Here is a 16,276-nt window from a genome sequence, read left to right as displayed (position 1 = left end):
AACTGAAAAAACATATATCAAGCGAGAATTTTTATATTCCACAAGTATTATCAGATTAACTGTTTTGTACAGATAATTATCAGACTCAATTTACAAATGCTGGTAAACACTCAAATATATATATATTTTCATAAAAGTAGTGTGCTGGTCCTTTACTAGTCCTGTATTACGGGACTGATACAGACTTTTTCTTTTTGCAAAAAAAAAAACGAATTCCCGCGGCGATGTACTCATATATTTCCCTGACGACGCAAGGTCAGTCAGGCAGCTACTCGTTTCTATCAATTATTCAGTGTGTGTGTGTGTGTGTGTGTGTGTGTGTGTGTGTGTGTGTGTGTGTGTGTGTGTGTGTGTGTGTGTGTGTGTGTGTGTGTGTGGACGGGGGTGATATATTATACTGTCGGACTGTGACTCGGCTGAACGAACAGGTTTTAATCAACAGATATCTAAACGCAGCGGTAGACTATGTATTTGGTTCTCCATGTTTCATGTTTACACTGAGTTATATATTACCGGGCCCCGTTATGGTGTCGGATCATCTCCTCTCTCCGTCCCGGGGACTAGCCGCCTTTACGATAGTGACCTCCAGCGAGTGGACCGAACAAACCGATTCCGTCTGCGATTCAAGCGAGGAGGAGATCAACCTTGAGCGCGTTCTTCTTGGAATGAAATGAAACGTTCTGCGATGCTGATGCGCCAGTCGGTTCCGTTTTGACAGCTCGGACAGAGAGACGCCTACTGACAATGCACAATGTGGATTAAATATGATGGTCTCAGAGCAAAAGCAATGCGCTGTATATGTGGGGGGGAAAGGGGGGGTCCATTTGGGACTTAAACCTTCTTGTCAATCATTGAGCACTGACATCATCTACTAACTCTAACAGTCTCGAGTCAGAATTAGATATTCATTACATGAATCGAACGTCAAATGTTAAAGTGTTTTAAAGTTGAGTTCAGGCCCTCCAATACAACACACACACTAATAGCTAGTCCTCACACAGGACAGTAACTACATGAGCTGGTGAGGTATTCATATGTGGTATCAATTAACACGGGTCATAACACCCCCCCCTCTCTCTCTCTCTCTCTCTCTCTCTCTCTCTCTACTCGTCTCTCTCTCTCTCTCTCTCTCTCTCTCTCTCTCTCTCTCTCTCTCTCTCTCTCTCTCTCTCTCTCTCTCTCTCTCCCGGGGAGAAGCGGGGTCCCCGGTGAGTTTAAATGCGAACAGCACGTGGATAGTACAACCCTCTCGAGCAGGACGCTCCGTGTAGCAGCCGGGGAGCTCGAGGAGGGGACAGATGCAGCAGGGAGGAGGACATTTACTACCCGCCGAGGACGCGTGGATGGGATCCAACTGATTTTTTCCTGGAGGTGATTAAGTTATGTCGAATCTTAACACCTAGGACAGTTTGTCTTCGGAGTGAATTGTTGAATATTTTTCTGATTTAGTCCGTTTCTGTCTCGGAATGGATTGGAGATGACAGCGCTGAATATAAGAGGCAGGTGGGAGAGAGAGAGAGAAAGAGGGGAAAGGGACGGTGTGATTTCAACGTTTTTCTCCAAAGACGTGAAATATAACTAACCTTTGTGGATGTGTGCTAGCAAATAACACATATTATTTCCCAGATTTTTTTATTTGTATTTTTTTTTACCGTCATGACCTGAGTGATTAAAATAATGGATTTCTTGAATTTCTCCGGGGTGGTAGACGAGTGGAATACCACATACACCAACTCCTCGGCTACCGGGAACAGTAAGTACTCTCTCCTCTCCATAACCGGACTGACGGTAGTCGTTGGCTTTCTCATCCTGTTTACTATTGTGGGCAACGTTCTGGTGGTCATCGCCGTTTTGACCAGCCGCGCTCTCAAACCGCCGCAGAACCTCTTTCTGGTGTCTCTCGCCAGTGCGGACATCCTGGTGGCTACTCTCGTCATGCCCTTCTCTTTAGCAAATGAACTCATGGGCTACTGGTTCTTCGGGAAAGTTTGGTGCGACATCTACTTGGCGTTGGACGTCCTCTTTTGTACGTCGTCTATAGTTCACCTGTGCGCTATCAGCCTCGATCGTTACTGGTCCATCACCCAGGCGATAGAATACAACCAGAAGCGGACTCCTAAACGGCTGAACGGGATGATCGTGGTGGTATGGCTGATCTCGGCCGTTATTTCCTTTCCGCCGTTGATCTCCATGGACAGGAGCAGCGGTGGGGAGATCAGTCCTCAGTGTCGGCTGAATGACGAGACCTGGTATATTCTCTACTCCAGCATAGGATCCTTCTTCGCTCCCTGCGTTATCATGATACTAGTGTACATCAGGTGAGTTGACTTCCCCCTTTACTTAAACCCTCCTAATGTAGTGCACTTCCTAGTGTGTGTCTGAAATGGTACCATGTTCCCCTATTCCAGGATACTTCCTAGTGTGTGTCTGAAATGGTACCTCTTCCCCTATCTAGGATACTTCCTAGTGTGTGTCTGAAATGGTACCTGTTCCCCTATCTAGGATACTTCCTAGTGTGTGTCTGAAATGGTACCATGTTCCCCTATCTAGTATACTATCTAGTGTGTGTCTGAAATGGTACCTGTTCCCCTATCTAGTATACTATCTAGTGTGTCTGAAATGGTACCCTCTTCCCCTATCTAGGATACTTCCTAGTGTGTGTCTGAAATGGTACCATGTTCCCCTATCTAGTATACTACCTAGTGTGTGTCTGAAATGGTACCATGTTCCCCTATCTATGATACTTCCTAGTGTGTGTCTGAAATGGTACCATGTTCCCCTATCTAGTATACTACCTAGTGTGTGTCTGAAATGGTACCATGTTCCCCTATCTAGTATACTATCTAGTGTGTGTCTGAAATGGTACCATGTTCCCCTATCTAGTACACTATCTAGTGTGTGTCTGAAATGGTACCATGTTCCCCTATCTATGATACTTCCTAGAGTGTGTCTGAAATGGTTCCCTGTTCTCCTATCTAGTATACTTCCTAGTGTGTGTCTGAAATGGTACCTCTTCCCCTATCAAGGATACTATCTAGTGTGTGTCTGAAATGGTACCATGTTCCCCTATCTAGTATACTATCTAGTGTGTAGCGCTAAATGACTAAAATGTAAGTGATGATTCTTCTTCTGATCAGGATCTACCAGGTTGCTAAGACGCGGACGCGGACCATGTCAGAGAAGAAGAGAGAGGTGGAGGACAACGGAACCGCCCCGTTAGACGTTAACGGGTTGGAGCAGGGGGGCGAGGAGGGGTGCGGAGGGTCTCTGAAGGAAAACGGTGGGTGCGGAGGGGTTGCCCGGGAGAATGGGCACTGCCAGCGGCAGCAGAAGACGCCGGTACCACCGGGGCTGTTACCCAACGAGCCCAATTTAACCCCCGACCCCGACGATGGAGACGACTTTGACGACAGCAGCTCGTCTGACGAAAAACCCACATCCGCCAAAAAACATTCCTCTTCCCATCAGCATCACCACCATCACCACCACCACCATCACCATGACGACAAGAAGGATTCCAAACCTTCAGAGAGAAGGAAGTCCACAGGAAGCAGGAAGAGCAGCTTGGCTTCGTCCAAACGCTCAGAGAGCAAGAAGTCGCGCACCAGCTCTAAGTCCATTGAGCTGTTTTCGTCACGTAGGAAGCGGCGGAGCACCGTAAACAGGAAGAAAATAACAGCAGCGAGGGAGAAGAGGTTTACCTTCGTCTTGGCGGTGGTGATGGGCGTCTTCGTGATCTGCTGGTTCCCCTTCTTCTTCAGCTACAGGTATTCTACTGTATTTCTGCTGTGTTTCTCTGTTTCTACTGTGTTTCTACTGTGTTTCTGCTGTGTTTCTACTGTATTTCTACTGTATTTCTACTGTGTTTCTGTGTTTCTACTGTGTTTCTACTGTGTTTCTACTGTGTTTCTGTGTTTCTACTGTGTTTCTGTGTTTCTGTGTTTCTACTGTGTTTCTGTGTTTCTACTGTGTTTCTGTGTTTCTACTGTGTTTCTGTGTTTCTACTGTGTTCCTGTGTTTCTACTGTGTTTCTGTGTTTCTACTGTGTTTCTGTGTTTCTACTGTGTTTCTGTGTTCCTACCCTGTTTCTGCTGTGTTTCTACTGTGTTTCTGTGTTTCTACTGTGTTTCTACTGTGTTTCTGCTGTGTTTCGCTGTGTTTCTGCTGTGTTTCTACTGTGTTTCTGCTGTGTTTCTACTGTATTTCTACTGTGTTTCTGTGTTTCTGTGTTCCTACTGGTTTCTGTGTTTCTACTGTGTTTCTGTGTTCCTACTGGTTTCTGTGTTTCTACTGTGTTTCTGTGTTTCTACTGTGTTCCTGTGTTTCTACTGTGTTTCTGTGTTTCTACTGTGTTTCTACTGTGTTTCTACTGTGTTTCTGTGTTCCTACTGGTTTCTGTGTTTCTACTGGTTTCTGTGTTTCTGTGTTTCTACTGTGTTTCTGTGTTTCTACTGTGTTTCTGTGTTTCTACTGTGTTTCTGTGTTTCTACTGTGTTTCTGTGTTTCTACTGTGTATCTGTGTTTCTGTGTTTCTACTGTGTTTCTGTGTTTCTACTGTGTTTCTACTGTGTTTCTACTGTGTTTCTACTGTGTTTCTACTGTGTTTCTGCTGTGTTTCTGTGTTCCTACTGGTTTCTGTTGTCCTACTGGTTTCTGTGTTTCTGTGTTTCTGTGTTTCTACTGTGTTTCTGTGTTTCTACTGTGTTTCTCTGTTTCTACTGTGTTTCTGTGTATCTGTGTTTCTGTGTTTCTACTGTGTTTCTGTGTTTCTACTGTATTTCTACTGTGTTTCTGTGTTTCTACTGTGTTTCTGTGTTTCTACTGTGTTTCTGTGTTCCTACTGTGTTTCTGTGTTCCTACTGTGTTCCTACTGTGTTTCTGTGTTTCTACTGGTTTCTGTGTTTCTACTCTGTATCTGCTGTGTTTCTGTGTTTCAACTGTGTATCTGTGTTTCTACTGTGTTCCTACTGTGTTTCTGTGTTTCTACTGTGTTCCTACTGTGTTTCTGTGTTTCTAATGTGTTTCTGTGTTTCTAATGGTTTCTGTGTTTCTGTGTTTCTGTGTTTCTACTGTGTATCTGTGTTTCTGTGTTTCTACTGTGTTTCTACTGGTTTCTGTGTTTCTACTGTGTTTCTGTGTTTCTACTGGTTTCTGTGTTTCTACTGTGTTTCTGTGTTTCTACTGTGTTTCTGTGTTTCTACTGTGTTTCTGTGCTTCTACTGTGTTTCTGTGTTTCTACTGTGTTTCTGTGTTTCTACTGTGTTTCTGTGTTTCTGCTGTGTTTCTGTGTTTCTACTGTGTTTCTGTGTTTCTGCTGTGTTTCTGTGTTTCTACTGTGTTTCTGTGTTCCTACTGTGTTTCTGTGTTCCTACTGTGTTTCTGTGTTTCTACTGTGTTTCTGTGTTTCTACTGTGTTTGTGTGTTTCTACTGGTTTCTACTGTGTTTCTAATGTGGTTCTACTGGTTTCTACTGTGTTTCTACTGTGTTTCTACTTTGTTTCTATTATTTTCTACTGTGTTTCTGTATTTCTACTGTATGTCTACTGGTTTCTACTGTGTTTCTACTGGTTTCTACTGTGTTTCTACTGTGTTTCTACTGTGTTTCTACTGTTTTCTACTGTGTTTCTACTGTGCTTCTACTGTTTTCTACTGTGTTGCTACTGGTTTCTATTGTGTTTCATGTATTTCCAATGTGTTTCTACTTGTTTCTCCTGTGTTTCTGCTGGTTTCTACTGTGTTTCTACTGTGTTTCTACTGGTTTCTATTGTGTTTCTGTGTTTCTACTGGATTCTTCTTGTTTCTACTGTGTTTCTATTGGTTTCTACTGTATTTCTATTGAATTATTCTAGATTCTACTGTGTTTCTACTGGTTTCTACTGATTCTGCTGGTTTATACTGGTTTCTACTGATTCTACTATTTCTACTGTGTTTCTACTGGTTTCTACTGATTCTGCTGTTTTCTACTGGTTTCTACTGTGTTTCTACTGGTTTCTACTGATTTGACTGGTTTCTACTGGTTTCTACTGGTTTCTACTCTGTATTTCTACTATGTATTCTACACAGTAATACTGTAATACAAAATATTCCAATGCTCCAGAGTTCTGTAACAGATTTCCCCATCAGGTAAGAGGAGCAGACACCATTGAGCCAATTATTTGTTTTATATTGCTCGTTGTTTACTTTGAGTTCTTTTAGCTTCTTAAGTAATTTGATTGTGTTTTTTTTACTGTAAGGTCAGTGTGGTGAGATTTCACTCTAAGGTTGTGTCCATCTAAATTTAGTAGGGTCCTTTGTAGAGAACAGGGCGGTGGCATTTGGGACGACAACAAAATACTTCGATTTTTTTTATTTGACTACAGCCAGGTGGTAGCCAACTGTTAGAGTGATGGATTGATTGATTAATTGATTGTATTTGATCTGCCTGCAGCCTGTATGGAGTGTGCCGGGCGCCATGTGAGATCCCTGAGTCTCTTTTTAAGTTCTTCTTCTGGATAGGCTATGTTAACAGCTCCCTCAACCCTGTCATCTACACCATCTTCAACCAGGACTTTAGACGAGCCTTCCAGAAGATTCTAGTCTGCAAGTCAGGGAAGAGGTCTTTCTGAACGTGGATAGTCCAACAGTATATACTGTACAGTACATGGACCTATATACAAGTCATGGAAGAGGTCTTTCTGAACGTGGATAGTCCAACAGTATATACTGTACAGTACATGGACCTATATACAAGTCATGGAAGAGGTCTTTCTGAACGTGGATAGTCCAACAGTATATACTGTACAGTACATGGACCTATATACAAGTCATGGAAGAGGTCTTTCTGAACGTGGATAGCCCAACAGTAAATACTGTACAGTACATGGACCTATATACAAGTCATGGAAGAGGTCTTTCTGAACGTGGATAGTCCAACAGTATATACTGTACAGTACATGGACCTATATACAAGTCATGGAAGAGGTCTTTCTGAACGTGGATAGTCCAACAGTAAATACTGTACAGTACATGGACCTATATACAAGTCATGGAAGAGGTCTTTCTGAACAGACAGGGATGTGGGCCTATATTTGAACATGGATGAACCTACAGTATATGGATATTTTAGTCCATTACTTTTGACCAGAACCCAGTCATTCAGAAAATACTCTGTAAGTCATGGAATAGGTCCTCCTGAGGGGAAGTCACATGGACCCTAATGCTTTCTCCAGTCACATGGACCCTAATGCTTTCTCCAGTCACATGGACCCTAATGCTTTCTCCAGTCACATGGACCCTAATGCTTTCTCCAGTCACATGGACCCTAATGCTTTCTCCAGTCACATGGACCCTAATGCTTTCTCCAGTCACATGGACCATAATACTTTCTCCAGTCACATGGACCATAATGCTTTCTCCAGTCACATGGACCCTAATGCTTTCTCCAGTCACATGGACCCTAATGCTTTCTCCAGTCACATGGACCCTAATGCTTTCTCCAGTCACATGGACCCTAATGCTTTCTCCAGTCACATGGACCCTAATGCTTTCTCCAGTCACATGGACCATAATGCTTTCTCCAGTCACATGGACCCTAATGCTTTCTCCAGTCACATGGACCCTAATGCTTTCTCCAGTCACATGGACCCTAATGCTTTCTCCAGTCACATGGACCATAATACTTTCTCCAGTCACATGGACCATAATGCTTTCTCCAGTCACATGGACCCTAATGCTTTCTCCAGTCACATGGACCCTAATGCTTTCTCCAGTCACATGGACCCTAATGCTTTCTCCAGTCACATGGACCCTAATGCTTTCTCCAGTCACATGGACCATAATGCTTTCTCCAGTCACATGGACCCTAATGCTTTCTCCAGTCACATGGACCATAATTCTTTCTCCAGTCACATGGACCATAATGCTTTCTCCAGTCACATGGACCCTAATGCTTTCTCCAGTCACATGGACCCTAATGCTTTCTCCAGTCACATGGACCCTAATGCTTTCTCCAGTCACATGGACCATAATGCTTTCTCCAGTCACATGGACCCTAATGCTTTCTCCAGTCACATGGACCAATATACATTGGGCTGTATTTAAAATGCCAACATATTCTCTATGAAGGTCACATGGATTCACATGTGACTCAGCAGATGAAGGACATCAAGGATCTGGAAAGATTCTGTATGGAGGAATGGTCTAAGATTCCTCCCAACGTGTTCTCCAATCTCATCATTTATTTGATTTATTTAACTTTTGTTATCAGGGGAGTCACACTGAGACCAAGGTCTCTTTTACAGATGAGCCCTGATTTACAGAAATACACACATCAATATAAATACGAAATACACAAACACATTCATCAGTAATAAGGTCCATAATCAGCTTTCTGAATGGACCTAGACACCAGAACATCACATTTAAGAACATTTTGACAATTGTTCAACAAATAAGGTGCAAGAAAACTAAAAGCTGATTTACCTAAGTCAGTAGAGACCAAAGGAATTTCCAGAGTTAACCATCCCTGAGACCAGGTGTGGTAAGTCGTATGTCTGAATTTTAGCAAAGATTTACAGTGGGACTTTTTGTAAAAGGCCTTTATAAATGAAAACATAGAGATGTATCAATCTCTGTGACATCACAGAGGGGCAACCAACTTCCTGGTTAGAGAACGCAGTGATGACATCACAGAGGGCCAACCAACTTCCTGGTTAGAGAACGCAGTGATGACATCACAGAGGGCCAACCAACTTCCTGGTTAGAGAACGCAGTGATGACATCACAGAGGGCCAACCAACTTCCTGGTTAGAGGACGCAGCGATGACATCACAGAGGGCCAACCAACTTCCTGGTTAGAGGACGCAGCGATGAGTACTAAAATTGTCGGCCATAATAAAGCGCGGTGTGCTATGATAAAACTGCATCTATCAGCTATAAAGAAGCGGCAGCTGATTTAATATAGATGATGTTGCCATAGTCTATCCCTTATAGGAACGTTGATTGAATAATCTGCTTTCTACTATGTAGCAAGAGGCGTGACCTATTTCTATAAAATAAGCCAATTTTTAGTCTCAGCTTCTTTTCTAACTCATCAATATGCTTTTTAAAAAGACAGCTTTTCATCTATCCAGATACCCAGATATTTGTAAGCAGGGACACGATCAATATGGACACCATCCGAAGGCCATTAAATCATCAGAGTTATTTTGACACTCTCTAGAGAACAACATATAATGAGTTTTGCCTGCATTCAATACTAATTTCATGTCAACAAAGTTTTTCTGTAATACAATGAATGCAGACTGTAGTTCAGTTAGAGTCTGGTCAACCGTGGGGGCAATAGAATACACAACGTAGACTATAGTGACTGTTAAAAAGTAGACTATTGGAACTGATCTACCGTAGACTATAGTGACTGATCGACTGTAGACTATAGTGACTGATAGACTGTAGACTATAGTGACTGATATACCGTAGACTATAGTGACTGATAAACCGTAGACTATAGTGACTGATCGACCGTAGAATATAGTGACTGATGGACTGTAGACTATAGTGACTGATGGACCGTAGACTATAGTGACTGATCTACCGTAGACTATAGTGACTGATCGACTGTAGACTATAGTGACTGATAAACCGTAGACTATAGTGACTGATAAACCGTAGACTATAGTGACTGATAAATCATAGACTATAGTGACTGATCAATCATAGACTATAGTGACTGACAAAACGTAGACTATAGTGACTGATCGACTGTAGACTATAGTGACTGATCAACCATAGACTATAGTGACTGATCGACCATAGACTATAGTGACTGTTAAAACGTAGACTATAGTGACTGTTAAAACGTAGACTATAGTGACTGATAAAACGTAGACGATAGTGACTGATCAACCTAACACTATAGTGACTGATCAACCTAACAATATAGTGACTGATCAACCTAACAATATAGTGACTGATAAAACGTAGACTATAGTGACTGATCAACCTAACAATATAGTGACTGATCAACCTAACAATATAGTGACTGTTAAAAAGTAGACTATAGTGACTGATAAACTGTAGACTATAGTGACTGATGGACCGTAGACTATAGTGACTGATCTACTGTAGACTATAGTGACTGATAAACTGTAGACTATAGTGACTGATTAACCGTAGACTATAGTGACTGATCTACCGTAGACTATAGTGACTGATGGACCGTAGACTATAGTGACTGATCTACTGTAGACTATAGTGACTGATAAACTGTAGACTATAGTGACTGATAAACCGTAGACTATAGTGACTGATCTACGTAGACAATATAGTGACTGATAAACCGTAGACTATAGTGACTGATCTACTGTAGACTATAGTGACTGATAAACCGTAGACTATAGTGACTGATTAACCGTAGACTATAGTGACTGATCTATTGTAGACTATAGTGACTGATAAACCGTAGACTATAGTGACTGATCGACTGTAGACTATAGTGACTGATCAACCATAGACTATAGTGACTGATCAACTGTAGACTATAGTGACTGATGGACCGTAGACTATAGTGACTGATCAACCGTAGACTATAGTGACTGATAAACCGTAGACTATAGTGACTGATGGACTGTAGACTATAGTGACTGATGGACTGTAGACTATAGTGACTGATGGACTGTAGACTATAGTGACTGATCGACTGTAGACTATAGTGACTGATCGACTGTAGACTATAGTGACTGATGGACTGTAGACTATAGTGACTGATCGACCGTAGACTATAGTGACTGATCGACTGTAGACTATAGTACTCTGATGGACTGTAGACTATAGTGACTGATGGACTGTAGACTATAGTGACTGATCGACCGTAGACTATAGTGACTGATGGACTGTAGACTATAGTGGCTGATGGACTGTAGACTATAGTGACTGATCGACTGTAGACTATAGTGACTGATCGACTGTAGACTATAGTGACTGATCGACTGTAGACTATAGTGACTGATCGACTGTAGACTATAGTGACTGATCGACTGTAGACTATAGTGACTGATCAACTGTAGACTATAGTGACTGATCGACTGTAGACTATAGTGACTGATCGACTGTAGACTATAGTGACTGATCAAACATAGACTATAGTGACTGATCAACTGTAGACTATAGTCCCAAAGCCTGGAAATGTTTTTACACAGATGGTGTAACTGTTAAACACGTCTAGCTCTGCTGGCAGAATGTAATGCACTAGCAGGGTCCCGGCTTCAGCTTTCAGATTTAAAGAAAAGCTGTTAATAAGAATATGGTAAAGTTGGGAGGTTTTTTTTCCGGGTATAAAAGAGATGTTGGAGAGAGAACCACTGAAACTTTGTCTATTTATACAGTGACTACAAGCCATGGACTATTGGAGAGAGAACCACTGAAACTGTATCTATTTATACAGTGACTACAAGCCATGGACTATTGGAAAGAGAACCACTGAAACATTGTCTATTTTCACAGTGGCTACAAGCCATGGACTATTGGAGAGAGAACCACTGAAACTGTGTCTATTTATACAGTGACTACAAGCCATGGACTATTGGAGAGAGAACCACTGAAACTTTGTCTATTTTCACAGTGGCTACAAGCCATGGACTATTGGAGAGAGAACCACTGAAACATTGTCTATTTATACAGTGGTTACAGCATGAACTATTGGAGAGAGAATCACTGAAACAGCTATTATACAGTGGTTACAAGCCATGGACTATTGAGAGAGAATCACTGAAACAGCATTTATACAGTACTACAAGCCATGGACTATTGGAGAGAGAATCACTGAAACAGCTATTTATACAGTGGCTACAAGCCATGGACTATTGGAGAGAGAATCACTGAAACATTGTCTATTTATACAGTGGCTACAAGCCATGGACTATTGGAGAGAGAACCACTGAAACTTTGTCTATTTATACAGTGGCTACAAGCCATGGACTATTGGAGAGAGATCCACTGAAATATTGTCTATTTATACAGTGGCTACTAGAGAATCACTGAAACATTGTCTATTTATACAGTGGCTATAAGCCATGGACTATTGGAGAGATGAACAGAGACATTAGGTGTCTACACATGCCGAGAGATCAACTCAAATTGAACATTGGGTTGCTGTCTACAGGGTGATTACAAGCCATGGACTTCAACAGGGAGCACAGACGGACGAACCGACAGACCGACGGACAGAAGGACATGGGACTATTACAATACAAGCCGTTGACTTCAACAGGAAGCACAGATGAACGAACAGACGGCCGGACAGAGGGACATTGGATGGGTACAATACAAGCCATTGACTACAGTAGATAGCAACTGGCACTTTGATTAATGTAATTGACTTCTGTCTTCTTATGGCCTTGACAATCCACATACACACGACAGCTGTGACCTCACAGTAGACACACAGTATTTATCTGTTATACGTACGTCCTCGCATACTGAGTGAGTGCTTCCAAAATGGCACCCTATTCCCTATTTAGTGCACTACTTTCGACTGGGGCCCATAGGTTTTGTCCAGGGCCCATAGGGTTTGAACAGGGCCCATAGGGTTTGAACAGGATCCATAGGGTTTGAACAGGGCCCATAGGGTTTGACCAGGGCCCATAGGGTTTGAACAGGGCCATAGGGTTTGAACAGGGCCCATAGGGTTTGAACAGGGCCCATAGGGTTTGAACAGGATCCATAGGGTTTGAACAGGGCCCATAGGGTTTGGGGCCCATAGGGTTTGAACAGGGCCCATAGGGTTTGAACAGGGCCCATAGGGTTTGAACAGGGCCCATAGGGTTTGAACAGGGCCCATAGGGTTTGAACAGGACCCATAGGGTTTGAACAGGACCCATAAGGTTTGAACAGGACCCATAAGGTTTGAACAGGACCCATAGGGTTTGAACAGGGCCCATAGGGTTTGAACAGGGCCCTTAAGGTTTGACCAAGGAGCATAGGGTTTGACCAGGGCTCTGGTCAAAAGTAGGTCACTACTCAGGGATTATGGTGGCATTTGGAACTGACCCACTAACTATAATGTGATTTTGGGGACTTTGGGACAAAAGGCTAATTTGCTAACTGTCTCAGTCGATAGCAACAAAGATGTTTATGTCCGAAAAATAACATAATATTACCCAAATCATGTTCCATTATTAAGGCTTCTAGTGTTTTACCCTCAGCAGTGAAGAAAAGGGGTCCCAAATGGCCCTCTGTTCCCTACATATTCCCTATGGGCCCTGGTCAAAAGCAGTGCACTACATATTGAATAAGGGGTCATTTGCAACCAGCTCTCACAGTCTCACGTCGGAATTAGACGTTCGCCCATGTTTCCCAAACGTCACATTTTGAAGTGTTTGGTTACTTCGTACTTTATCGTTCGAAGGTTAAGGTTGACTTGCCAAGTTAAATAAAGGTTAAATAAAAATAAAAGGTTAGTCATTAACTCCTGATTCTTAAGGTTAGTCATTAACTCCTGATTCTTAAGGTTAGTCATTAACTCCTGATTCTTAAGGTTAGTCATTAACTCCTGATTCTTAAGGTTAGTCATTATTAACTCCTGATTCTTAAGGTTAGTTATTAACTCCTGATTCTTAAGGTTAGTCATTATTAACTCCTGATTCTTAAGGTTAGTCATTATTAACTCCTGATTCTTAAGGTTAGTCATTATTAACTCCTGATTCTTAAGGTTAGTCATTAACTCCTGATTCTTAAGGTTAGTCATTATTAACTCCTGATTCTTAAGGTTAGTCATTAACTCCTGATTCTTAAGGTTAGTCATTAACTCCTGATTCTTAAGGTTAGTCATTAACTCCTGATTCTTAAGGTTAGTCATTAACTCCTGATTCTTAAGGTTAGTCATTAACTCCTGATTCTTAAGGTTAGTCATTATTAACACCTGATTCTTAAGGTTAGTCATTATTAACTCCTGATTCTTAAGGTTAGTCATTAACTCCTGATTCTAAAGGTTAGTCATTAACTCCTGATTCTTAAGGTTAGTCATTAACTCCTGATTCTTAAGGTTAGTCATTAACTTCTGATTCTTAAGGTTAGTCATTATTAACACCTGATTCTTAAGGTTAGTCATTATTAACTCCTGATTCTTAAGGTTAGTCATTATTAACTCCTGATTCTTAAGGTTAGTCATTAACTCCTGATTCTTAAGGTTAGTCAGTAACTCCTGATTCTAAAGGTTAGTCATTAACTCCTGATTCTTAAGGTTAGTCATTAACTCCTGATTCTTAAGGTTAGTCATTAACTTCTGATTCTTAAGGTTAGTCATTATTAACTCCTGATTCTTAAGGTTAGTCATTATTAACACCTGATTCTTAAGGTTAGTCATTATTAACTCCTGATTCTTAAGGTTAGTCATTATTAACTCCTGATTCTTAAGGTTAGTCATTATTAACTCCTGATTCTAAAGGTTAGTCATTAACTCCTGATTCTGAAGGTTAGTCATTAACTCCTGATTCTAAAGGTTAGTCATTAACTCCTGATTCTTAAGGTTAGTCATTAACTCCTGATTCTTAAGGTTAGTCATTAACTCCTGATTCTAAAGGTTAGTCATTAACTCCTGATTCTTAAGGTTAGTCATTAACTCCTGATTCTAAAGGTTAGTCATTAACTCCTGATTCTTAAGGTTAGTCATTAACTCCTAAGCCTACTTGAAGGTAACAGCTCTCACTGTTGCCCCTAGTGGCCAGTTTCCACATCTTCTCCTCAGACATGGGTGAACGTCCAATACCATTTTGAATCGCCGGAATGTTAAGGGTTCTGCTCTCCTCTGTTGCGACCAAATGGAATAAGCTACTGTGCAGTGTGTGTCTGTGTGTGCACTGTGTGTGTGTGTGTGCTGTGTTTGTTCGTGTGTGAGAGAGAAAGGGTGTGAGAGAGAAAGGGTGTGAGAGAGGGAGAGAGAGAGAGGGAGAGAGAGAGAGGGGGAGAGAGAGAGGGAGAGAGGGTGAGTAAGTGTTTTCAGAATGCGAGTTTCGCCTTCTCCCAGCTGCTAGATGAAATGTGTGTGTGTGTGTGTGTGTGTGTCAGCATGCGTGCGACTCCAGTGTGTGTGTATGTGAGCGTGCGACTGCAGTGTGTGTATGTGAGCGTGCGACTCCAGTGTGTGTATGTGAGTGTCCGTGCGACTGCAGTGTGTGTGTGTGAGTGTCCGTGCGACTGCAGTGTGTGTGTGAGTGTCCGTGCGACTGCAGTGTGTGAGGCTGAGAACTGTCTACCACTCTCTGGGGAGCGTCTGTATCAGTGTGTGTGGAACTTCAGTGTGTGTGTGTGAATGTGTGTGTGCCTGTTAGTGTGTGTGTCTCTCTCTCTCTGGAGAGTGAATGCATCAGTGGAGGAGTCTCAACTACTCCTATTCTGTGACTCTCAATTTATCATCCTATTGTCATCAAAGATCTCTCTCTCTCTCTCTCTCTCTCTCTCTCTCTCTCTCTCTCTCTCTCTTCTCCATCTCCCTCCCTCCCTCCCTCCCCCCCTCTCTCTCTCTCTCTCTCAACCTAAATGCCATGAAACAATGATATGTCTTTAAATACTTCTATCGATAGCTATATTGAATTTATTTATTTATTGTGTCAAGATCTAGACACTGTTGTAATGTATCCCCTTGTATATACTTTTAACAGTGCCATTACCTTATAGGATATGTTACAAATTGCTCCCTATTCCTTACATAGTGCACTACTTTAGCAAAACATATAGGGAATAGTGTGCCGTTTGTGATGCCTCCATTTACTAACTACAGTATAATCACAATATGTTGTCAAATTAAAATGAGGAATAAATATCTTGTTTTGTATTTCAGAATAATGAATACTGCTTTCGATTGATGTTCAAGTCCACATAAAGTTTTGTTTTGTCACTTTTGTATCGTCTTGTAATAATGATTGTAATGATCCCAAATGGCACGTTGTTCCCTATATAGTGCACTACTTTTGACCAGGACCCATAGAGGTTCTGGGCTCTGGTTACAGGTCAAAAGTAGTGTTCTATATAGGGAATGGGGTACCAATTAAGGACTGGTATTTTTTCAGAAACGACTGACTGAGTGTGGAGTCCGAGAGAGAGTTGGCCTCAAGCACAGGTGAAATAAAGAAGACATGAATAAATAAAAGTCTGACTCTGGAACATCAGCTATCCACTAATGGTCGCTCACGGCTCAATCTAATGATGTACCCCGCATGTGCACTACTTTTCACCAGGGAGCTGATGCTCGACTGTGGCCCTCAAGGAACTGGTCCAAAGTAATGCACTACATAGGGAATATGGT

The 16,276-nt window shown here is 41.9% G+C and overlaps 1 protein-coding gene across 1 annotated transcript; it reads left to right on the top strand.

Annotated features, from left to right (window-relative positions):
* The first annotated feature begins 1,174 nt into the window (after positions 1–1,174).
* Positions 1,175–6,605, top strand: adra2c (adrenoceptor alpha 2C). The gene is made up of 3 exons (XM_045723070.1): positions 1,175–2,318; positions 3,138–3,767; positions 6,428–6,605. The coding sequence occupies exons 1-3, from the start codon at positions 1,678–1,680 to the stop codon at positions 6,603–6,605; spliced, it is 1,449 nt and encodes a 482-aa protein (XP_045579026.1). The 5' UTR covers positions 1,175–1,677.
* The last annotated feature ends 9,671 nt before the right edge of the window (positions 6,606–16,276 follow it).

The sequence above is a fragment of the Salmo salar genome, chromosome ssa08 (assembly GCF_905237065.1).
Source record: "Salmo salar chromosome ssa08, Ssal_v3.1, whole genome shotgun sequence".
Lineage (NCBI taxonomy): Eukaryota > Metazoa > Chordata > Actinopteri > Salmoniformes > Salmonidae > Salmo > Salmo salar.
Note: the sequence above shows the minus strand (reverse complement) of the source record. Positions and strands in the feature narration are given on the sequence as shown.

Coding starts and splice junctions, on each gene's coding strand:
- adra2c (XM_045723070.1), top strand. CDS start 1,678: ATGGATTTCTTGAATTTCTCCGGGGTGGTAGACGAGTGGAATACCACA. Junction 2,319..3,137: donor ATGATACTAGTGTACATCAG/GTGAGTTGACTT, acceptor TCTTCTGATCAG/GATCTACCAGGTTGCTAAGA. Junction 3,768..6,427: donor CCCTTCTTCTTCAGCTACAG/GTATTCTACTGT, acceptor ATCTGCCTGCAG/CCTGTATGGAGTGTGCCGGG.